Source organism: Plectrocnemia conspersa, unplaced genomic scaffold (genome assembly GCF_051122295.1).
Source record: "Plectrocnemia conspersa isolate PC_06_02 unplaced genomic scaffold, ASM5112229v1 ptg000010l, whole genome shotgun sequence".
NCBI lineage: Eukaryota > Metazoa > Arthropoda > Insecta > Trichoptera > Polycentropodidae > Plectrocnemia > Plectrocnemia conspersa.
Genome location: NW_028277174.1, coordinates 28,093,396 through 28,116,528, shown reverse-complemented (window position 1 = coordinate 28,116,528; position 23,133 = coordinate 28,093,396). Strand labels below are relative to the sequence as shown.

At 26.7% G+C, this 23,133-nt stretch overlaps 5 protein-coding genes across 8 annotated transcripts; all 5 read left to right on the top strand.

Annotated features, from left to right (window-relative positions):
* Positions 1–12: 12 nt before the first annotated feature.
* LOC148231280 (sodium-coupled monocarboxylate transporter 2-like) lies at positions 13–3,411 on the top strand. 4 transcript variants are annotated; one of them, XM_088195105.1, is made up of 11 exons: positions 13–339; positions 399–523; positions 581–698; positions 766–833; positions 1,746–1,900; positions 1,964–2,104; positions 2,176–2,284; positions 2,369–2,478; positions 2,537–2,711; positions 2,786–3,039; positions 3,110–3,411. In XM_088195105.1, the coding sequence occupies exons 3-11, from the start codon at positions 620–622 to the stop codon at positions 3,363–3,365; spliced, it is 1,347 nt and encodes a 448-aa protein (XP_088051231.1). In that variant the 5' UTR covers positions 13–339; positions 399–523; positions 581–619; the 3' UTR covers positions 3,366–3,411. The 4 variants fall into 4 exon arrangements, with proteins under 4 accessions (XP_088051231.1, XP_088051233.1, XP_088051232.1 ...); XM_088195107.1 differs by having other exon boundaries at positions 399–698; XM_088195106.1 differs by having other exon boundaries at positions 13–833.
* Positions 3,412–3,942: 531 nt separating this feature from the next.
* On the top strand, positions 3,943–7,088 carry LOC148231279 (sodium-coupled monocarboxylate transporter 1-like). Its single transcript, XM_088195919.1, has 4 exons — positions 3,943–4,274; positions 4,342–4,409; positions 6,727–6,881; positions 6,953–7,088. The coding sequence occupies exons 1-4, from the start codon at positions 4,160–4,162 to the stop codon at positions 7,086–7,088; spliced, it is 474 nt and encodes a 157-aa protein (XP_088052045.1). The 5' UTR covers positions 3,943–4,159.
* On the top strand, positions 7,028–8,851 carry LOC148231278 (sodium-coupled monocarboxylate transporter 2-like). The gene is made up of 4 exons (XM_088195109.1): positions 7,028–7,227; positions 7,288–7,459; positions 7,591–7,817; positions 7,908–8,851. Exons 1-4 carry the CDS (start codon positions 7,118–7,120, stop codon positions 8,128–8,130), a joined length of 732 nt encoding a protein of 243 aa, XP_088051235.1. The 5' UTR covers positions 7,028–7,117; the 3' UTR covers positions 8,131–8,851.
* Positions 8,852–10,174: 1,323 nt separating this feature from the next.
* On the top strand, positions 10,175–13,358 carry LOC148231277 (sodium-coupled monocarboxylate transporter 1-like). The gene is made up of 11 exons (XM_088195103.1): positions 10,175–10,514; positions 10,580–10,739; positions 10,798–10,915; positions 10,985–11,052; positions 11,618–11,772; positions 11,829–11,969; positions 12,032–12,140; positions 12,218–12,327; positions 12,388–12,559; positions 12,712–12,959; positions 13,084–13,358. The coding sequence occupies exons 1-11, from the start codon at positions 10,336–10,338 to the stop codon at positions 13,337–13,339; spliced, it is 1,716 nt and encodes a 571-aa protein (XP_088051229.1). The 5' UTR covers positions 10,175–10,335; the 3' UTR covers positions 13,340–13,358.
* A 1,608-nt stretch (positions 13,359–14,966) lies between these two features.
* LOC148231276 (sodium-coupled monocarboxylate transporter 1-like) lies at positions 14,967–21,165 on the top strand. The gene is made up of 11 exons (XM_088195102.1): positions 14,967–15,268; positions 15,334–15,493; positions 15,553–15,670; positions 15,740–15,807; positions 17,873–18,027; positions 18,091–18,231; positions 18,296–18,404; positions 18,479–18,588; positions 18,650–18,824; positions 18,890–19,143; positions 20,835–21,165. Exons 1-11 carry the CDS (start codon positions 15,090–15,092, stop codon positions 21,088–21,090), a joined length of 1,725 nt encoding a protein of 574 aa, XP_088051228.1. The 5' UTR covers positions 14,967–15,089; the 3' UTR covers positions 21,091–21,165.
* The last annotated feature ends 1,968 nt before the right edge of the window (positions 21,166–23,133 follow it).

Sequence of the window (23,133 nt, the reverse complement as noted above, 5' to 3'; positions counted from 1 at the left end):
ATTGTGATAATAAATTTTGCATTTGAACGACTTAATCATTGAGCAAATGCTATTATGGGAACACAAAAGAAGCGTCATCTTAATTTAGTCTAACGGTATCATTCACCTCGTGATATTTTACTAAGTGTACGTCTGTTTATATACCACATGATATTCAACCATGAAAGACGCATATTTTGATTGGACAGACTATACTGTCTTTGTGATAATGCTAGTCATATCATTGTTGATTGGAATATATTTCGGATTCTATAAGAAAAAAGAAAACACAGTCGACGAATACATCTTAGGTGGAAAAAACATGAGGTGCATTCCTGTTGCGCTCTCATTAGTAGCTAGGTATTATTTTTTTAAATACTCTTATCAATATGAATATATTATTAATTAAAAATTTTAAGTGCAACATCTGCCACAAATCTGATAGGAGTACCTGCAGAAGTATACACAGAAGATCCAACTTATTGGATCACTGTACCAACTATGTTTCTAGCCTGTTGGGTTAAATTTGACCAGTGTCTATGAGGTAATTATAAACTAAATATTTTTTAACATAAAATAATGATAACTGCTTATTTTTCAGTATTTTGAACTCAGATTTGATCGATCTATTCGCAAATTGATGTCTGCGTTTTTCAATCTATCATATTTACTATATTTACCAACAGTTATATATGTGCCGTCACTTTGTTTGAGTCCAGGTATCGATTCATATTATATGTATTGCTTTAACCAATGAACTTATCAGTAATATTTATTATATAATAGTTACTGGTTTAAATATACATATTATCAGCACAGGAATGACAGCTATATGCGTATTTTATACATTGATCGTAAGTATAATATATTTATAATATATTTACTAGATGTCGGTTTCTCGCTGTCATGAGGTACCGCAGCTAACAAATGTGGTTATACTGGACGCTTAACTTTTTGTATTTTAAATTTTATTTTTATTATCAAGTTTTGTGTAAATATTACATATTTTATTTTTTTACATAAAATTTGAGTGACGGAATACTAATTAAGCATGTACTTTTTATTTTTATATCTAAATAATATTTTCTCTCAACAAAGGCTTAGTGTGTTTTTTATAAAATTACATGTTAAACAATATTTTCGTTGCTCCCTATTTTAATTTTAAATCAGTATAATATGTAATATTTAAAATATACTTAGCAATAATTCTTTATTCAGATTTTATTCAAAATATAGAAAATAAGCACATAACCATTTAATTAATTATAATATATCCTATAAATGCATATATTACGTCATTAGGAACGTTTTGTATATTTTATGAGCCTTTAAAATTTTGACATAATGACTATAATATAATATGCAATTATATGTAATTATTGTAAGTGCTATAAAAGTTTTCTTCGGATTGTACTATTAAATCGTAAAATTTTACAGTATCATACCTATCAAATATTACATAAAATTTAGGCTAAAGATATTAGGCATTATGCAGGTGCAACATTGAAAAATATTTAAAAAAATATTTTTCTGTCGCAAACCACAATTTAATTATAAATAAACATTCACATTATAAATAATTATAAAAAAATTACAGAATAATTTTTACAAAAATATAAACATAAAAATATATTGTCGTAAAATATAAAAAAAAAATAAAAATATGATTATGATATGACTAACTATTAAAAACATAAAAAGGATATGAAATAGCAATTAAAATTTTAATTTTATTTTGACAATAATAATATTTATTTTTGTAACAGGGAGGTCTTAAAGCTGTAATTTGGACTGATTTTTTCCAAACTATAGTGACTATAATTGCCTGCATTTTTATAATAATCATTGGAACATACCAAGTTGGAGGCTTAGGCACACTTTTAAACACATCTTATCAAGATGGAAAAATGAACATTTTTGAGTAAGCAGCATTTTAAAATACACTTTCCGAAACAATTATTACTTAAACATTATATAAATTCAGTATGGATCCTACACCATTCAAAAGATCGTCGTTTTGGACAGTTTTCATTGGAACTTTATTCACGTGGTCTTTGAATATCGGAACTGGACAAACCACTGTTCAAAGACTTAAATCTTTAAAAAATATCAACAAAACACCAGTGTATGTATGTAAATATTATTATAAAAATGTTTTATAATGTTGTTAGATTCAATTAATTTTTTTGTTTTAAGTGTATTATTTGTGTATTGCGTTGGAGTTGGTTTAATAAGATCTATGGGTGTTTATGGAGGTTTGCTTATTTATGTTACTTATTACGGATGCGATCCAATAAAAAATCAAGTAAATATTTTATTTATCAATTAACCAAATATGTATATTTAAATATATTACAATATAACAATTTGTATAATATAACAATCTAAGATGGTGGATCAGGCAGATCAAATATTTATATTATATGTGCTGGATAAGATTGGACATGTACCAACACTTCCGGGATTTTTCATCGCTGGAGTGTTCAGTGCTGCACTTAGGTATGTTATATATTATCAATACTAAACAATAAATAGTAATATATTATCACATTTTCAGCTCACTTTCGACAGGTTTAAACACAATTGCAGCCACACTATATGAAGATTATATTAAAACACCTGGAGGCAATGAAAATCGAGCCCAGTTTATCATAAAGTGTATTGTATTTACAGTAGGCGTATTTTCGATCCTATTCGTCTTTTTAATTGAAAAAATGGGGAAAATATTATATGTAAAACATGAATATATAAAGAGAAATTTATTAAGCATAACATTTAAATTTCAAATTATTCTTGAAATTTCTAGGTAAGTTACATAATAACAAGTGTGACATCTGCGCCAGTTTGCGTCCTCTTCTGTTTAGGAATATTTGTTCCTTGGACCAATTCTAAAGGAGCCATAACAGGAGCTCTAAGTACATGTATAATACTTGCTTGGATAGCAATAGGAGCTAGTCTTTCAAAGGTGAATTTCGTCTCGAAAAACGTCTATCCGATAGACACTTGTAATTATGTGGTAACCACAACAGAATCACTTATTTCTATTAATTCAACAATCATGTGAGTGTATATCTTAATTTTATAACTAGCTAAAAATTGTGCTTCAGAAGAGTCGTTTGTAATTTTTCAGTGATCAACCTAAAGACTATGACGACATATTCATCCTATACAAACTGTCTTACATGATGTACATGATTCTTGGTCTCATCGTTGGTGTAACGGTTGGAACTGTTGTGAGCTTCATTACTGGAGCTACTGATATTTCTAAAATTGATCCTGTTTTGACATCACCTCCATTGAGAAGATTTTTACCTTTAAACAACAGCTTAGAAAAAGGTTTAGATCAGAAGTTGATATTAAATTTAGAGATGAAAGTTATAAAATAAAATATTATGTACTTAATCTATTGACTAATAAAACGTGAGAAAACTACAATAATTTCAAAACTCAAAACCCTCTATCTCTGATGTCTGTTCTTGTCGATCTGCACATGGCACTCCAATTTATCATAATCCAACCAGTGGTTTTTACCCTTTTTCTACTTAATCCTTTTACTCCTATCAATGACTTTATATTTGAACTACATAATCAATGTACAAATGGTTTTATAGAACCACAAAAGACGTGTCATCTTGATTTAGTCAAACGGTAGCATTCAGCTTGTGATATTTTAGCCAGTGCTCGTCTTATACCACACATATTTAACAATGAACGTAACATATTTCGATTGGACAGACTATACTATATTTGTGTTAATGCTAGTTATATCAGTGTTGATTGGAATATATTTTGGATTCTATAAGAAAAAAGAAAACACAGTCGATGAATACATCTTAGGCGGAAAAAATATGAAGTGCATTCCTGTTGCGCTCTCATTAGTGGCTAGATATTAATTTTATAAATTTATTATATTACACATACTTAAATTGAAAAGCTATATATATATTTATTTTATTTCTTAGTGTAACTTTCGGTATTAGTCTAATAGGAATACCGGCAGAAGTATACACAGAAGATCCAACTTATTGGATCACAGTTCCAACAACATTTGTAGCCTGTTGGGTAGCTAATTATATGTTTCTTCTAATCTTTTTAGAATTGAATGTGACGAGTGTTTATGAGGTATTTATAAATTTTATTTATAAATCAATCTAAAATATTAATAATGATTTTTTAGTACATGGAACTTAGATTCGATCGATCGATTCGCTCATTAACATCTGCGTTTTTTAATCTCTCATATCTGCTATATTTGCCTACTGTCATATATGCACCGTCACTTTGTTTAAGTCAAGGTATTTAATTAGTTTATTTATGTATGTTTTAAAGACGTCATATTGCTTACATTTATTTATATTACAGTTACCGGCTTAAATCTACACATCATTAGCGCCGGAATTACAGCTATATGCGTATTTTATACATTGATCGTAAGTACCATTGCATACACGGTTTTTAATTACATAATAATTTTAAATTAGTCTTCTTGCCAAAGTTTCAGAATTTTTTAAGAGTAGAATCTTTTATACATAAAGTTCAATGATCATATTACATATTTCAATAAATTTATATATTTACGAATAAATTATTATATAAAAACGAGACGATATGTAACAACCAAGTATAATTAAATTACCTCTACTTTGTAGAATAACCGCTCTTGTTGAAAATAATTAAATGGTGCAATTGTAGCTCTCTTGATAACACTGTTGTCACATATATATATATGCTTTAAGTGAATAATTATTAGAATGGCAATAGTTATAGTCGCTGTCTTGTATAATAATAAATTAAAAATAAAAATAAATGATTAAATATTTATTTCTTAAAAAAATATGTTTTAACGTTAGATTATTGCTGGATATATTTTTTTTATTTAAAAGTAAATATATATGTATATTATACGAAATAATTATTTAAGGCATGATATAGCATGCGTATTATACAAAGCACTGCAATAATAATAACAATAAAAAAACATATTTATCTGACTACTTCTTAACATAATCTGCTTTTATTGTTGCATTGCCAGCATTTTTTTTGTTTTTGGCAAATTGTTTTTTATGACGCTATTTTAACAGTACTTATAGGTTGTATAAAATATAACATAAATTGAAATTTTTTTCATAAGAACACTTGTGTATCGAAATCGATTGTCACAACTTTTTTTTTAATTAAAAACGATCTTATTTATGTTTATTAACACTGTTCACCTATTGCCGTCCAAAGCTTCTCTGTTTTACACTACAGAATGACTTATAATAAATAAGTTTCAGTAATGATAACTAGACCAGTTCGAAGAGCTACTTTCTCTTCAGCGGTATTTTCAAGTTGTCCACATTGAGGAGCTTGTTGCCTCGATGTTGACGTGCAGTTAGAGCCTCGTTTTATGTTTAGCAGTAAAACATTTTATAGCATTAGCGACATATTCGATACATAAGTCACGTTGTATGTCTCTATCGCGAACATATCACGGAGCACATTTTCTTAATCATTTTTATGTAGCACTGTTTGGCACATCCTCAGAGCTGTACATCGTAGACTCAAATTGGTTTTAAGATTTGATTGTATATCTTGATTTTTTGTATATTGCTAGTTTCGAGTTTCTTCCTATGAGCCAATATAGCTTTCTATATTTTGTTTCAAGTTTTTATTTTTTTATATGTTCCTTCCAGCGCAGTTTGGTGTCCAAGGGCATACCAAAGTATTTAGCTGTAGTTTATACAATAATTAATAATAATTTATACATAAATTTGAAAAAATATTATTTGTTAAATTTTAATATATTTTAAAGCAGATTTAAAGAAAAAATTATGTAGTTGCCCAAAATTTGTATAACAGATTTAAAAAAGTTTTACCTATTAGTTATTTGGCATATAAGAGGCTTATCAATGAATTAAAAAATGATAGATAATAAATATTATGGACATAATATTTTCTATCATTTTTTTTTGAAGCAGAAAATGTGTTACTTTTCAAATAAAATAGATGCATGAATCTAGATGTCTCTGGCAAATCACAGATGTAAAATGTTAGTGGGCCAATTGCATCGCAACCAATAAAATATATTCCCTTAATGAAGAAACTACAAGAGTTGGGTAACAATAGCGATATTTACGCAAGGCAGACGCATTGTTTACGCCCAAAAAAGGTAGTTTTTATTATGCTTATTAGTGGTTAACAGAATGAATATGCTAGCCCGAGTAGTACTAATTTTTTAGAGTTGTACATTATTATATATTGATGAGCCTTTTGGTAAAACAAATTGATTATTTATTATTTTATAATATTTTAAATAGTCGTTTAAATGACCTAAGAGTTAACGGAACAGCTAGTTGGGTCACTATATATAATACGAACAATTATTAAAATATATGTTTCATCGTATTACTATTTTATAACATTTAGGTTAATGTAAAAACAGCAATTTTTTATGCAATCATTATAATAAAATATTTTTATTTCTATGATATTTTTATATACTAAAATATCACATGAAAGTCTACTGTATCAATTGTATTAATTAAATTCTCACTACTAAAAATACACTTACAATGCAAGTATAAAAAAAATTACAAAAGTAATACGTAAGAATTTTTTCACAAAAATATAATGTCGTAAAATATCAAGAAACTTCTAATATTATGAATAAAATATTACTTACTATTGTAATTAAATTAATGTGTCGTAATTAAAATTTTATTTTAGGCTTACAATAATACGGTATTAACTAATTATTTTTAACAGGGAGGTCTCAAAGCTGTTATATGGACTGATTTTTTCCAAACCTTGGTGACCCTAATTGCTTGCTTTTTTATAATAATCATTGGAACACATCAAGTTGGAGGCATAGGAACACTTTTAAGAATTTCATATCAAGATGGAAAAATGAACATTTTTGAGTAAGAATCTTTATATACTACAATACGCATTATTTAAAACTATAAGTTATACTAAAATGTTTAAAATTCAGCATGGATCTCACACCATTTAAAAGATCATCGTTTTGGACTGTTGTAATTGGAACTATATTCACCTGGTCCGGATGCGATCCAATAAAAAATAAAGTAAATATATTATTAACAATATTTTATTTTAAATATATTTAGGTTTAATTTATTTATTAAATTATTTAAAGATGGTGGATCGAGCAGATCAAATATTTGTACTATACGTTCTAGATAAAATTGGGCAAATACCAACCCTTCCAGGATTTTTTATTGCCGGAGTATTCAGTGTTGCACTCAGGTATGTAATCTGAAATAATAATTAAGATAGCTAACAATAAATATTGCTGTAAATTTTAAGCACACTTTCCACGGGCTTAAATACAATTGCAGGCACAATATACGAGGACTATATCAAAAGACCTGGAAATGAAAATCGAGCACAATTCATTATGAAGTGTATTGTATTTGCAGTAGGAGCATTTTCAATCTTATTCGTCTTCTTGATAGAGAGAATGGGAAAAATTTTATCTGTAAGATTCAAAAAGATATATACATATATTATATATAAGTATATAAGTATGAATATTGTCAATCCGTTTAATCTTATTATAATAACATATATATTTCCAACATATGATTAATAAATTGATATTTTTTCCAGGCTAGTTTCATAATAACAAGCGTCACATTTGCGCCAGTTTGTGTCTTATTCTTTTTAGGAATAATGATTCCTTGGGCGAATTCTAAAGGAGCTATAGCAGGAGCTTTAAGTACATTCACATTACTTTCTAAAGTTAATTTTGTATCTAAAAACATTTATCCAGTAGACACTTGCGAGTACATCGTCACCCCTACCGAGTCACTTATATCTATAAATACAACAACCATGTGAGGTTTTTTCATTTTTTTATCATACAATATTTTTCTTTGAGGCGTTGCAGATTCATCTGATTATAAATGTTTTATTAATATTTTTAGATATCAACCTGAGGAACATGACGTATTTGTCTTATACAAGCTATCTTACATGATGTACATGATTCTTGGACTCACTGTTGGTGCAACTGTTGGTACTGGTGTCAGTTTTGTTACTGGAGCTACAGATATTTCCAAAATTGATCCAAAGTTGATATCGCCGCCATTGAGAAGATTTTTACCTCTGAAGAAGAGCTTAGGAAATGATTTGGATCAGACATTATAACAAATTTAGAAATTAATTGTTTTTAAATATTAAAAATATAAGTAGATTTAGTAACTGTGATGGACTAATTAATATTACAACTAATTTTTATATATAAATAGTACTAGCATATATTGTCGTAGTAAATCTCTTCAGTATCTTTGGTACTATCTTGCTAAGCAAGTATCATGCCATTTATATATGTTTTCTTAAAAGCTTGGACGAATGAGAAAAAGCTCAATTAGAGCAATTGCCAAAAATGTCCACTTTCTCTAAAGTAGTATGAGAATATTTTCGGGCAGCGCTTTTAAATAAATTATAAGTTCCTGATTGTAAAACGCATTGTTTTAATAGTCACTTTTTACTGATCAATTATCTAGTATTACTCATCCACTCTTATTGTGTCTAATCAATAAAAATATGATTGCTTTAAAACTAGAATACCATCTTAAGGTACACAGCATATTTATTTATTAAAATTAAATTAATACAACAAGAGGAAACAACGTAATAAGCTGTATTAGTTAACAGATCGTAATTTAAAATTATCATTATTATCACCTACGGATCTCACGTTTAAGGTGCTTCCTCTGTTTATATTTGACCTAGAGTCGAGGGCATATATAAATATTATACAAAATTTCCAAAATAATGTCCTTTGTATATTATAGTAAACGCTCCTTTGTATTTTCCAAATTAGTTTATTTCTAGAAAAAATCTGTGCGTAAACTACATAAAAATATTGTAAGTACGCCCTAATAAACTATGTAAGGAATTATTAAATATAAATTATATATATATATATATATATATATATATATATATATATATATATATATATATATATATATATATATATTTAAGATATATTATATAATCTCACACTGCTAACAAAACCAAACCACAAATATATTAAAAATAATAGAGCCAATAAAGCAAGATTATATTGAACGTGTTATTATTTTTTTTGTCCTTATTAACAAAGGGAAGCAGAAAAACTATCTATAAAAATCACTAATTGGCAATAGATATATTGTAAAATAATGAATCAAAAAAATAACCTAACCTAACAGGTAAAAAATCAATTTCTAATATTATTACAATACACTAAAAAAAATATGTGAAATAAAAAATAGTAGAAAGTGAGAAAGAAAGAAAAATTATAATATAATAAAATAATAAACAAACTGGACCAGCTTTTCGTAGCTAACTTTTAACAGATTATTGTTAAATGGCAATGTAATAACGAGCTAGATGGCGACAGTCATAGGCGAGTTGTCTAATGCAGACGTCCTGGCTCTAACTGATATCAAAAGAGGATGCGATCATGATTCTCGAAGACATTTATAAATCATAAATATAAAAAAAGGAGCTTGCAACAAATCGAATGCATTGAAACCGTATTTATATCATTAATAAATATCATGAAGAACAGACGGCCATATTAGCCCCTTGAAAAACCCTTGAAGGGGTAAAATACTATTTCTACAATTGACCGCTTAAATAACTCGAAAATAACCAAGTTTTATCATCCGAGCAATTTTTTAATTGTATCTCATGACAAGCTTTGTCAAAGGCCTGCTCAAAATCCGTATGTACGATCCATATTATTTTCCAAAATATGTAAATATGTCTTTTTGCTTGTACATAAAATTATAAAACTTTACCAACTAACTAGAATGCTTATGTAGATTATTTTGAATTTTAAATTCTTACTATAGAGAGTAACTATAATATTAACAATTCCGTAGCATCGCAATAACAAATCTTGATTTACATTCTTTAATAGCCATTTTTTTAATAATTTATTTATATAGAATAAATAAATATAATTATTTATTTTACTAATTGATCTCGATCGTAACCTTACTGTAACGCTCATTATTATGAGAACAATTTTTTTTTCTTTAAACAATAAACAATTATTTGAGCATAAGCTATGTTTCAGTCGCTTTATAATTTATGAATTATTTACTTGTTTTAATCAAACCAGTGGTTTTCAAACTATTTTCTTATTAAATATTTATTGTTTTAAAATATAGTTGAGCCATAAATTATTTTTTAATATAATAAAAAAATAGTGCTTTTGTATTTGAACGACTTAATCACTAAGCAAATATTTTTTATGGAACCACAAAAGAAGCGTCATCTTGATTTAGTCAAACGGTAGCATTCACCTTGTGATAATTTAGCAAGAGCTCGTTTCAAACCACACGATATTAAACTATGAAAGTTCCTTATTTCGATTGGACAGACTATACTGTCCTTGTGCTTATGTTAGTTGTATCAGTATTGATTGGAATATATTTCGGATTCTATAAGAAAAAAGAAAACACAGTCGATGAATATATCTTGGGCGGAAAAAAGATGAAGTGCATTCCTGTTGCGCTCTCATTAGTTGCCAGGTATAAATTTAAATAATTCAATCACTAAAATTAAATCCACTCAAAATGCTTAATCTAATTTTTAGTGCAACATCTGGTATAAGTCTAATAGGAGTACCGGCAGAAGTATATACAGAAGATCCAACTTATTGGATCACTGTTCCAACAACGTTTATAGCCTGTTGGGTTGCTAACTATATGTTTCTTCCAATATTTTTGGAATTGAATGTAACGAGTGTCTATGAGGTAATTACATATTAAATAGTATGCAACGTAAAAATATGACTAATGATCTATATTTCAGTATTTGGAACTTAGATTCGATCGATCGATTCGCTTATTGACATCTGCGTTTTTCAATCTCTCAAATTTGCTTTATTTACCTACAGTTATATATGCACCATCGCTTTGTTTAAGTCAAGGTATTTAATTATTATATCTATGTGTATTTTAATATTAAATGGTATTGACAACCTCTTTTTATATGACAGTTACAGGATTAAATATACACATCATCAGTGTCGGAATCACAGCTGTGTGCGTATTTTATACATTGATCGTAAGTATATTTTTAATATATAAATTATGAATTCCATAATAATTTATTACATTGCAGTTATCTTTTATATACTTTCAGTAGTAACATAGTATATTTGTCTTGTTTTTTATACTCATATTTATTTCAAATAAAAAAATAAATTGACAGAAAGAAACAATAATTATCCCATACAAAAAACATTTAATTTTCTATTATAATAAATTACGTAATTAATTATAAAAAAACTTAAGTGGACTGATGATGACGGATAACAATTAAGCACAGATAAATTTGTTACACTAGTATTTTTTAAAGTTCATAATTTGTGCTCTTTGATAAAACGACGCGAGTAATCGGCGGACGAGGCACCGCCGGTGCGTCAAACTCGCGTTACGGACCACCAAAAAATGTGCTGCCTTCCGCCGCAGTGTTGGACATAATAAATATGCCTGTTTTAATGATATTTTAATATTCGTAAAACCTAAATATTATATGCTTATAAATAACAAACTTATTAATATAATGTCGCAATCAATATTTCTTTTATATTCATACTAACACTAAAAAAAACTTTATTTTTATATAGGGAGGTCTCAAAGCTGTTATATGGACTGATTTCATTCAAACATTGATTACTCTAATTGCCTGTGTTTTTATCATAATCATTGGAACATATCAAGTTGGAGGCATAGGAACACTTTTAAGAATATCTTATCAAGATGGAAAAATGAACATTTTTGAGTAAGGATCTGTGAGTTAATTAAAATTATAAGATATACTAATTTTTTTCAATTTAGCATGGATCTCACACCATTTAAAAGATCATCGTTTTGGACCGTTGTAATTGGAACTATATTCACATATTCTATATGTATTGGAACTGGACAAACAAATGTTCAAAGATTAAAATCTCTAAAAAATACAAAAGAAGCACCCATGTATGCATTTATTAAAAATATTTTACATAATATGTTGAGTTTGATTAATTTTATATTTTTAGGACATTATTTTTGTTTTGCATTGGAATTAGTTTGATTACTACTATGGGAATTTATGGTGGTTTACTTATCTATGTTAGTTATTACGGATGTGATCCAATACAAAATAAAGTTAATATTTTATTTATACTTATTAATTAATAATAAATATATGTATTTAATCATTTTTTTGTAAATAACAATATAAGAAGGTGGATCAAGCAGATCAAATATTTGTACTGTACGTGCTAGATAAAATTGGACATGTACCAACTCTTCCAGGTTTTTTCATAGCTGGAGTATTTAGTGCTGCACTTAGGTATTTATTTTGAAATAATACAATAAATAGCAAACATTATACATAATTGTAAATTTTTAGCACACTTTCTACCGGCTTAAATACAATTGCAGGAACAATATACGAGGACTATATCAAAAAGCCTGGAAATGAAAATCGAGCACAATTCATTATGAAGTGTATTGTATTTGCAGTAGGAGCATTTTCGATCTTATTCGTCTTCTTGATAGAAAGAATGGGAAAAATTTTATCTGTAAGACTAAAAATATATATATACAATAAATCAAAATAATTCTGATTTCTTTAATATAAATTATGATTTAATTAATTTTTTTTGCATCATGAACTTTACCTGATCATAAGATTTCTATTACATATCTAAGATTTTTATTGATATTATTTCAGGCTAGTTTTATAATAACGAGCGTCACATATGCGCCAGTTTGTGTCCTCTTCTTTCTAGGAATAATGATTCCTTGGGCGAATTCTAAAGGAGCTATAGCAGGAGCTATGAGTACATGCATATTACTTGCTTGGATATCTATAGGAGCCAGTCTTTCGAAAGTGAATTTTGTATCTAAAAACATTTATCCAGTAGACACTTGCGATTACATTGTCACTACTACCGAGTCACATATGAACTCAACAACCATGTGAGTTTTTTTCTAATTTAATATAAAATATACATCATTTATTTTGCCTTAAGGCGATGCAATTTTCCTGTACCTTAAACATGCTGTTCATTAACTTAATCTTATTACAACTAAATGTTTTTAGATATCAAACAGAGATACATGACAACATATTTATCTTATATAAGCTATCTTACATGATGTACATGATTCTTGGACTTATTGTTGGTGCAACTGTTGGTATTGGTGTGAGTTTTATTACTGGAGCTACAGATATTTCTAAAATTGATCCTATGTTGATATCACCGCCATTGAGAAGATTTCTACCTTTAAATAAGAGTTTAGAAAAAGGTTTAAAGCAAAAATTAATGATAAATGTAGAAATGAAAATCATGAAATAAATAAAAAATAATAAAAAAATATATAGCTATAATTTATAATAAATTTAACATCACACCCCATTTTAATAATTAAATTGTGAAATTATTCCTATCTCTTAATTTTCTCGTATCTTATATTTTGAAATTATTTATAATAAGTAATAGATAATAAATCTTACTATAGAAATAATGTATTTTATATTTACATAAATTAATAATTAAAATAAGTGATGGTGTATCTTACGATTCATTATTTTTTAATACATTCGTTACATGTAATTTTCTATATTATATAAATATTGTTATAGCTTTTGACAGGTGCATTGCATACGAATGTTTTCGAAAAGCAAGAGACAGTAAGATTTGCAAATTTCGGTACGTCATAAAAATTATATACTAATGTTTTTTCTCTAGCCGCTTGCTTATCTTTAAAAGCGCATTAAATTTATCTCATTTTGCAAATATTAATTGCATCGGAAAGGAAATTTTAGTGTCATATCGCTTGTTCGTTGTCCCTGTGGTATAATTTGGGACTCATACTTGAAAGGCATTCATATATTTTATGAACCCTTATGTTTTTGAATTTTTATTGTGTCATGGAATAATAATTTATTATTTACTTACAGGCTGTAATTATAGTCCGGTGTCTCACTACTTACTAAGTATTTTTTTAATGTGTTGATGCAGTTGTAAAGCATTGGGTTACTGCTTGCTGAGTTGGAAAAAAATATTTACAATAAATTTTGTTATGTACATATCTAATAAATCACAAATGCTCATTAAAATACATATAAAATAATATTTGTGTATTTTATCTTAACATTTACATGCACTGTTAAAATGTTTTCTTGTGATTAAAATAGAATAAATACTTAGCTATGCCACCAGTTTATGTTGTAAGCATCCTTATATATTTGATCATTTGATCAATGACAATTATAGCTCAATAAAATATGTATAGAAACAAAAATACAAACACTTCACGTAACATATTATTTTATAATATTACTAAAATCTCTGAAAATAAAAATAAAATATCTATTCAGTTATTAAAATTATTGGTTTGAAAAATCGTAAATTTAGTTTTTTTTTCTCCAAAAAACACAAGTTTTTATCAGCATTAATTCTTATCTTTATTAACACAAACTGCTCTCGAGATATTTATATTTTTTATCTTATACCAATTTTTTCATCGCATTTACAATAAGATGAAAATTGCATACTAATATTTCGTCTGGATTCTCTATCTTAAGATCAATTATCATTTTGAATAACCAAATTATTTATTAAGAAAATCTATCTAAGAAAAAAATCTAGTACTTAATCTTGACCGCGAACTGCTCGTCATTTACTTTTCAAGCAATAGACTAATTTTCAACAATGAACTGTGTTTCCGTTTCTTTTCATTGCTCTTAATTGATTACTACCGGTTACGTGATCTAAATAGTATTTTTTACTTAACAGAAACATTTAAATATTACCTTCCAGTACATTTAATTTTGGTTGTAAGTTAATATAATTATAAAATGTATTTATTTATTTATGGAATAATATTTTTAAATATTATTTTAATTAAAAATGTATTTTCTCATTTTTTGTAACATTAATTAAATACATAATACCTTTGCTCTTGATAATATTTCTCGTATTTGAACGACTTAATCACAGAGCAAATGCTTTTATGGACAGCAGAATGATCACAATTAAAGTGAAACAGTTACATTCAGTTCTTGACATTTGACCAAGTGCACGTCTTACATGACCTACAACCATGCAAGGAGCATATTTCGATTGGACAGACTATACTGTCTTTGTGCTAATGCTAGTCATATCTGTGTTAATTGGAGTATATTTTGGATTCTATAAGAAAAAAGAAAACACAGTCGATGAATATATTTTAGGCGGAAAAAACATGAGAAATATTCCTGTTGCGCTCTCATTAGTGGCCAGGTAATTTTTAATTTTACCATACAAGATTTTTTTAATTTACCATACTCATAATCTTAACCTTTTAGTTCAACATCTGGTACAAATTTAATAGGATTACCTGCAGAAGTATACACAGAAGATCCAACTTATTGGATCACTGTTCCAACCTTGTTTCTGGCTTGTTGGGTGGCAAATACAATGTTTCTTCCAATCTTCTTAGAATTAAATGTGACAAGTGTTTATGAGGTTAATATAAATTGGATATTTTTATAAGGTAAAATAATAATTAATTATCTATATTTTAGTATTTAGAACTCAGATTCGATCGGTCGATTCGGAGATTGACGTCTGCGTTTTTTAATCTTTCATATTTACTATATTTGCCTACAATAATCTATGTACCGTCACTTTGTTTGAGTCAAGGTATTAGTACAATTTACTTTTATATTTATTAAACTTATTAACTTATCAGTAATATTTATCATATTACAGTAACCGGTTTAAATCTACACATCATCAGTGCTGGAATTACGGCTATATGCGTATTTTATACATTAATCGTAAGTATATTTATATTATATTATATAAAAAAAATATTTTGTAGACAACTAACGTTACATTATAACTATTTAAGACAATGTCTTTAATTAAAATTCTTTGTTTCATATTTTTTGCTTCCAATATTACGTTTCTTGCTTTTATTTAGTCTGGTTTTCCTTTAGTAATTTACTTATGTTTATATATTTATATTTAAACATACTCTAATTTTAATTTTGTGGCCTATTTGTTACCTCACATTATGTTTCGTCGTTCTTTCTTTGGTAGTATATAGGAGCTATTAGCTATATTCATCAATTATTTTTTCTCTTTAATTATTTACTTTGATAATTTTTTTCTACAAAGCAATATTTCCTATTTTCATTTCGTCTCTTACTTTTAATAAATCTTGGTTTTTATAATTAATTAATTTCAATATTTTTCTATAATAACGATCGTTGCTGCTATTTTTTTTAAAGAATAGAATAATTACTTTACTGCATTGATCAATGAAAGTACTTATTTTTATATCTTAACGATCTCAGCCTTTCTTTTTGGAATTTAATTTTGTTTACTCATATCTTTGTTCAGAGCAATAGTCTATCGTTAATTGTCAATATATATTGTGGAAATAAAGTAATCTGTAGTCTTGACTGGTGACCCAAAGGATGCGGGCTCGAGCCACAGGAGCAAACTCGATTTTTATTTATAAAAAAATGCGTTTGTATGATATTAAAATCCTGCACCAGATTCAAAGTAACATTTATTAATTGCTAAATAAAACATACATAATAGCTTATATTAAATTAAATAGATGTCACAGACTTTCAGTCTGATGATTATAACTTACCTTTAGCTATTTTTTAAGCCTGGTTGACATACGCTAATCAGTTTACAACGAAATATTAATAAAAAAAATTATCGAAGCGATATCCGACTTTATAGAATTGATTTTGTGACCTATTTTATTACTCATCTAATGTATCATTCATTATTTTAAAGTGATCCAGAGCAACATCATTATCTTCTTTAATATAAAAAACGGTCACCACCATACTTAATACATATAAAACAACCAAAATAAGCACATTTAGTTTTCAAACTCAAATTTTATTTAATTTAATAAGATTAAAAAATTAAATATGCAAATATAAATTTAATAAACTCGTGAACGGCCTAAAAAAGATAAGATGAGATAAGAAAAATATTTAGTTTTTTATTAAAGGATAATTAACACAAACCGTGTAGTAAATTTTATTAACATAGTCAACTAAATTGTTAAATATTTATCTTAATAATAAATACCATTTTTTTTTTAATTAAACGATTAGATAATTAAACTCTACTTCAATTTTTATTGCGTCGCCAGATTTATTATATTTAAAATTAAACATTACCCTACTTTTTATGCTGGTATTTATGTTGTTATCTATTATTAGTTATTATTAGCACATTAATAGCTAATTAATTTTTACGTTCATATTGACGAAATATTTTATTATTTATAATGTGTTTATTCAAAAATGTATAATACTTTTTAATGAAGAGTAACAATGAAATAACACTAGACATAACCAATAGTTAAATAAATGGTTTAATATTTTTTTTAACATCACTACAATAACAAGTTTTTTTTGTTAAACTTTTAAGTCAAAAAAATACGTAGCGTGAAACATAGTCATTATTAAAAGACCATAAACAAATTTAAACAATAGTTAAAATTTCACAAGAATTGCTAGAAAAAGAAATATTTTAAACTTACTTTGCATCCTATTGACTAAACTACTACTAAAGTTAAGGTTTGCTCTATGGAAAACTTATATAAATGCAAATATTGCTTCTTTATAATAATCATAGTACCTACATTATGTAATTATATTATACAACAATTCACACTTTAGTTTATTTAGTATATGATAAAAAATATAGTTAAAATACAACTATTATTATATACTTTTTAGTTAAATAATTTATGCAACAATACAAAATGCAATCGGAAAAACTTAATTTTAGCATACGATTTTTTTTATATCATTGTTTGAGATGTGCTGAACATAAAACAACTTAAAGGAACGTTTATCTTAACAGGGAGGTCTCAAAGCTGTAATATGGACCGATTTCTTTCAAACTGTAGTGACCATAATTGCCTGCTTTTTCATCATAATCATTGGAACATATCAAGTTGGAGGCTTAGGTACACTCTTAAGCACATCTTATCAAGATGGAAAAATGAACATTTTTGAGTAAGCAGCATTTTAAAATAAACTTTCCAAAAAAATTATTACTTAAACATTTTTTAAATTCAGTATGGATCCAACTCCGTTTAAAAGATCATCATTTTGGACCGTTTTTCTTGGAACTATGTTCACGTGGTCTTTGAGTATTGGAACTGGACAAACGACGGTTCAAAGACTGAAATCTCTTAAAAATACAAACAATACATCTATGTAAATATTATTTTAAAATTATTTAATCTAATGCTAAATTTAATTAATTAATAAATTGTTTCAGGGTATTATTTATTTATTGCGTTGGAGTTGGTTTGATTAGTACTATGGGTGTTTATGGAGGTTTGCTGGTTTATGTTACTTATTACGGATGCGATCCAATAAAAAATCAAGTAAACATACTTTTTTTACTGAATAATATACTATTAAATATTTTATTGTAATATAAATTATATAACAATCTAAGATGGTAGATCAAGCCGATCAAATATTTGTACTGTACGTGCTAGATAAGATTGGACATGTACCAACACTTCCGGGATTTTTCATCGCCGGAGTATTCAGTGCCGCACTTAGGTATTTAATTTTTGTATATTAGATTTAATGGCAAACAATAAATATTCTTTTAAATTTACAGCTCACTCTCCACAGGCTTAAACACAATTGCAGGCACAATTTACGAGGATTACATCAAAAAGCCAGGAGGCAATGAAAATCGAGCACAAATATATATGAAGTGTATTGTATTTGCCGTAGGAGCATTTTCGATCGTATTCGTTTTTTTGATAGAAAGAATGGGAAAAATTTTATCTGTAAGACGTAGAAAAATATTTTATTGAAGATTTCGATTTTTAATTTAATTATAATATTTTTACAGGTAAGCTACATAATAACAAGCGTCACTTTTGCGCCTGTGTGTGTCTTATTCTCACTTGGAATACTAGTTCCTTGGTCGAATTCCAAAGGCGCTATTTCAGGAGCTTTGAGTACATGTATAGTACTTGCTTGGATAGCCATAGGATCTAGCCTTTCTAAGGTGAATTTTGTGTCTAAAAGTGTTTATCCAGTAGACACTTGTGATTACATTATCCCTACTACTGAGTCACTTTTATCTATGAATTCAACAATCACGTGAGTTTTTTTGTTTAATAAAACATATAAGATACTAAAAAGCCTTTGCTTAATTTATAAATCACATTAAGATTAAGATTAGATTATATTTAATATCAATTTGGTTTAAGTTTGGCACAGTTGATTTTAAATATAATCCATTCATACTCTCAATGTGATTTCTAAATCAAGCATAGAAATATTGGGTTTGGTTTATTTATTTGGGATATGTATACACTTTCAAACTTTATTTTCCCTTATCAAAATATATATCTACTAGTAAAAGTGTATTCAAATATAATTCCTGTATTCAAACATAAAAACTAAAATGCCAGTAAAAATATAATTTCACTGTAACATATACATAAAACTCTATAGATTTAATGCATGGACATTTATTTGTGAGGAACAAGTATTAAAATTATAAAAATCAATTATCTTTCGAACGTGCGGCTTAAAAGTACTTTGCAAAAAGTAATCAAACAAAAAATACAGTCGGTGCCAAAATACAAAAATGCTGAAGCTTAAGTGATTATCATTTAGACTTTTATAAAATTTTCTTTTTATTTAAATCCCTGTTTACAGATAGCCAAACTAAATATTTATTAAACAAATCATCATATTGGCCAGACGATTGACAACTGAAAGAATAAAGATGATCCACCAGCTCTACAATCTCAGATCAGAATAAAAACTTTGTTTTAGACTTACTAATTTAAATGTGGTTATAATTTTATAAAAAAATCTTAAAATATTTTTATAATTTTGGGGGAAAAAAGTGGTAGGAAAAAACCAATATATTTATTATTAAGTTGAGTATATTACACCTAATATATTGAGCCATTGATAGTCTTTAGCTTTTAAAGTAAAATATGCTTTGGCATTTTGTGATATTTAAATTTAAGGTGGTTTTTTTTTTGTGAGTGTGGTTTTGGTGAGTGTGGTTTTGCGAAATATTTTTATAATAATTTCTGGTTTACAAATTAGTGTTTTTGTTTAGGTTTGTCTACGTTTTATAAAAATAAATGTTTTTTTTTAATTTGGTTAGTTCTAAAAATTCACCTTTTGACATATTTATTATGGATTTTAATAGAATTTTATAACTTATTCGTCAAAATATATAAATGGGTATTTTATTTTTTATATAACTCCAGCTGAAATTTTACACAGTATCGATTGTTCATTATTTAGTGAAACTATAAATCTTTAACTTCTCAGGTACCAACTTATAAAGCGTAGTAGATAGTCAAGGGTTTTATATTTAAATAGTTTATGAATCAAATTGCTAATCCATACTGTATCGAAAGCTCTTTCTATATCTAACATTAAAAGACTCATACTTTTTTTTAAATTAAAATTAGCGTTAGTTTAATATGCTTAAACTATTAAGTTGCTTTTTCAACTTTCCCAAAAAAATATTTATTTATAATATTTACTTAATATCGTTTTTAACTTGAAATAAATAAGTGCTTAGCCGAATTCGCAACAAGTAGAGCCACGCCGAAAATCGACTGAGACGAAATCTAGAAGACCAAAACAAAAAAAATATTTTTTTCAAATAAATACTTGTGCTAAATGCTACCTAGTGACTGTGATTTCTAAACTAAGTATAATAAAAAAAATATGTTAATTACTCATTTTAGCGTAATAAAATTCTGCTGCATCTTTTGTATTTATCTAAAAAATTGTAAATCCTTTTATATTTTTCACAGTAATCAACCTGAGGAACAAGACGATGTATTCGTCCTTTATAAGCTCTCGTATATGATGTACATGATTCTTGGACTAATTGTTGGAGTTTCTGTTGGTACTGTTGTGAGTTTCGTCACTGGAGCTACAGATATTTCTAAAATTGATCCTGTATTGATATCGCCACCATTGAGAAGATTCTTGCCTTTGAATAAGAACTTAGAAAAGGACATAGATCAGAAGTTAATGATGAATTTGGAGATGAAAATAATTAAATGATTTGTTTTTTCATATATAAATATGTACAAATTATTATTATTATATTTATTTGTAAAATAAATAATATTATGAATATATATTGCTTTATTTAAAACGAGCCTCCACGATAAAACAGTGGTATAAAAAAAACTACTCCCTAAAAAAGGTCGTTATATTTAGAACACACAAGAACAACGACTTTCGAAAACCATAAACAGTAATCACTATAACCATAAATTTTCACAGGTATGTTACCACTTAACATTATTTTTTTTCATACACAACATAATATTACAATTTCTGAAAAAAATATTTATAAAGTAAACTAATCAATCTTAATCAATGTTAGGCTTTTTGATAACTTAATGAAGTTTTTTCGTAACTACTTGTTACGAAAAAACTTTCGGGTAATAAATTCTAATCAGAAATTTGTTACTAAAAACATATATAATAATAAATTAAATGTTTTTTTATAGATTGATCGGTGCGAAGATATTAGTCTGCGTTTTATAACGCATCATATATACTATATATATATGCCATCACTTTGTCTAAGTCAAAGTATTATCAATGTTATGTTTATATCATAAAAAAAGTATTTAATTAATCTTATACGTATTAAAAATACAGTGACAGGTATAAACTTACACACAATATCTGTCAGAGTGACATGCGTCTGTGTTTTTTACAGACTGATAGTGAGTATTGCAAACACTATTTAATTATAATATTTTAATTAAATTTTCAATTAATACAGGGTGGTTTTAAAACCATTGCTTAGATATTTTTTCAAATTATAATCATGGTTTTAGCGTCTACAATGATTATTATAATCGGAACAAATAAAGCAGGAGATTGACGATAAATTAAATATTTGTGAGTAATTGTTTTTTTAATTAATCGTAGCAATTTAATTTAGTTATTCTCGACTGTATATCTTTATATATTTGTCCTTCACATTGCTCCTGTTGGCATAAGATTATTCTTTACAATTTGTAACGTATAAGTTAAGGTCAGTTAATTCAGTCAAAAGCGTCATACTCAATCCTTTGTCAGATACTTTAAAATTATAATAATAAATTATCTTTGTCTGTAAAATTTACGGATCTAATTATTATTAATGCTCCTTCCAAGTGGGATTCACCAAGTGTATAATCCATTTGAAGATTTTATGTCAGTCTAATACTTGAAGTGGTTGAGAATACAACGTGTTTGTGTTTTTATAATATCGATTGCAATAAGTATGTATTATTATAATTTCTTATTTTTTGGCTCTGTCTTTAACTTTTGTAAAAGCTCTTGAATTAATGTGTATTGGTTTTGATTCAAGTAATTCCTTAATTTGGTCGTTAGAATTTTCTTTATAATTTTAGAAAAATAAGACGAATAAAGATGAATCTGATAGCGATACCAAATTCGAAACAAACAAAGTTTCCTTAAGGATTTAGATAATACAATCAAGATTGCAAGAATTTTTTTTAGTAAAGATCTATGATTACTTAATGGTAATAGAATTTATTTATAATTCAAGAAATATTATGTCGTCAATTACATCATTCGTTAAGACATAGGATTAACCAAATTTTCAGATTTTTTTTAAAAAAATCTGAAGCCAATTGAAGCATTCTTCAAGAACATAAATAGTATTCTGACTATCATTATTGTTTCGTAATAATATTTGTATTTTTCTAAATATTCACATTTAGTGTATGTATCTACATTACTAAAGAACGCGGAATTTTTCCACTATAAAGAGAAAGTTCACAGAAATTTTTAATTAATAAAAATTTTAATTATAAAATCAAACCTGAAATTGTATATTAATACTTTTTATTTTACAGACCTAATCTCATTCAGCAAGATGATGTATTTATATTGTATAAATTTTCATATATACTGTACAAATTATTTGGTTTTATAACTGTACCAACTGATCTAAATAATCCTGTTTTGAGATCACCAGTTTTAAAGAAGATTTTCACCTAATTCTATTAACTTTTTAAAAAAATTAATGGTAATTGATTTTCTATTATATTTTATTAAATTGACAATATGTATAAAAAT

Excerpts from the sequence above, each read along its gene's own strand:
- LOC148231280 (XM_088195105.1), top strand. The coding sequence starts at position 620 with ATGTCTGCGTTTTTCAATCTATCATATTTACTATATTTACCAACAGTT. Across the intron at positions 2,105-2,175 it reads AATATCAACAAAACACCAGT|TGTATTATTTGTGTATTGCG; the intron begins GTATGTATGTAA and ends TTTTGTTTTAAG. Across the intron at positions 2,479-2,536 it reads GTGTTCAGTGCTGCACTTAG|CTCACTTTCGACAGGTTTAA; the intron begins GTATGTTATATA and ends TCACATTTTCAG.
- LOC148231279 (XM_088195919.1), top strand. The coding sequence starts at position 4,160 with ATGGAACTTAGATTCGATCGATCGATTCGCTCATTAACATCTGCGTTT. Across the intron at positions 4,275-4,341 it reads GTCACTTTGTTTAAGTCAAG|TTACCGGCTTAAATCTACAC; the intron begins GTATTTAATTAG and ends TTTATATTACAG. Across the intron at positions 6,882-6,952 it reads GGAAAAATGAACATTTTTGA|CATGGATCTCACACCATTTA; the intron begins GTAAGAATCTTT and ends TTTAAAATTCAG.
- LOC148231278 (XM_088195109.1), top strand. The coding sequence starts at position 7,118 with ATGGTGGATCGAGCAGATCAAATATTTGTACTATACGTTCTAGATAAA. Across the intron at positions 7,460-7,590 it reads GAATGGGAAAAATTTTATCT|GCTAGTTTCATAATAACAAG; the intron begins GTAAGATTCAAA and ends TATTTTTTCCAG. Across the intron at positions 7,818-7,907 it reads TCTATAAATACAACAACCAT|ATATCAACCTGAGGAACATG; the intron begins GTGAGGTTTTTT and ends TAATATTTTTAG.
- LOC148231277 (XM_088195103.1), top strand. The coding sequence starts at position 10,336 with ATGAAAGTTCCTTATTTCGATTGGACAGACTATACTGTCCTTGTGCTT. Across the intron at positions 10,515-10,579 it reads GCGCTCTCATTAGTTGCCAG|TGCAACATCTGGTATAAGTC; the intron begins GTATAAATTTAA and ends TCTAATTTTTAG. Across the intron at positions 10,916-10,984 it reads ATCGCTTTGTTTAAGTCAAG|TTACAGGATTAAATATACAC; the intron begins GTATTTAATTAT and ends TTTATATGACAG.
- LOC148231276 (XM_088195102.1), top strand. The coding sequence starts at position 15,090 with ATGCAAGGAGCATATTTCGATTGGACAGACTATACTGTCTTTGTGCTA. Across the intron at positions 15,671-15,739 it reads GTCACTTTGTTTGAGTCAAG|TAACCGGTTTAAATCTACAC; the intron begins GTATTAGTACAA and ends ATCATATTACAG. Across the intron at positions 18,405-18,478 it reads GCGATCCAATAAAAAATCAA|ATGGTAGATCAAGCCGATCA; the intron begins GTAAACATACTT and ends TAACAATCTAAG.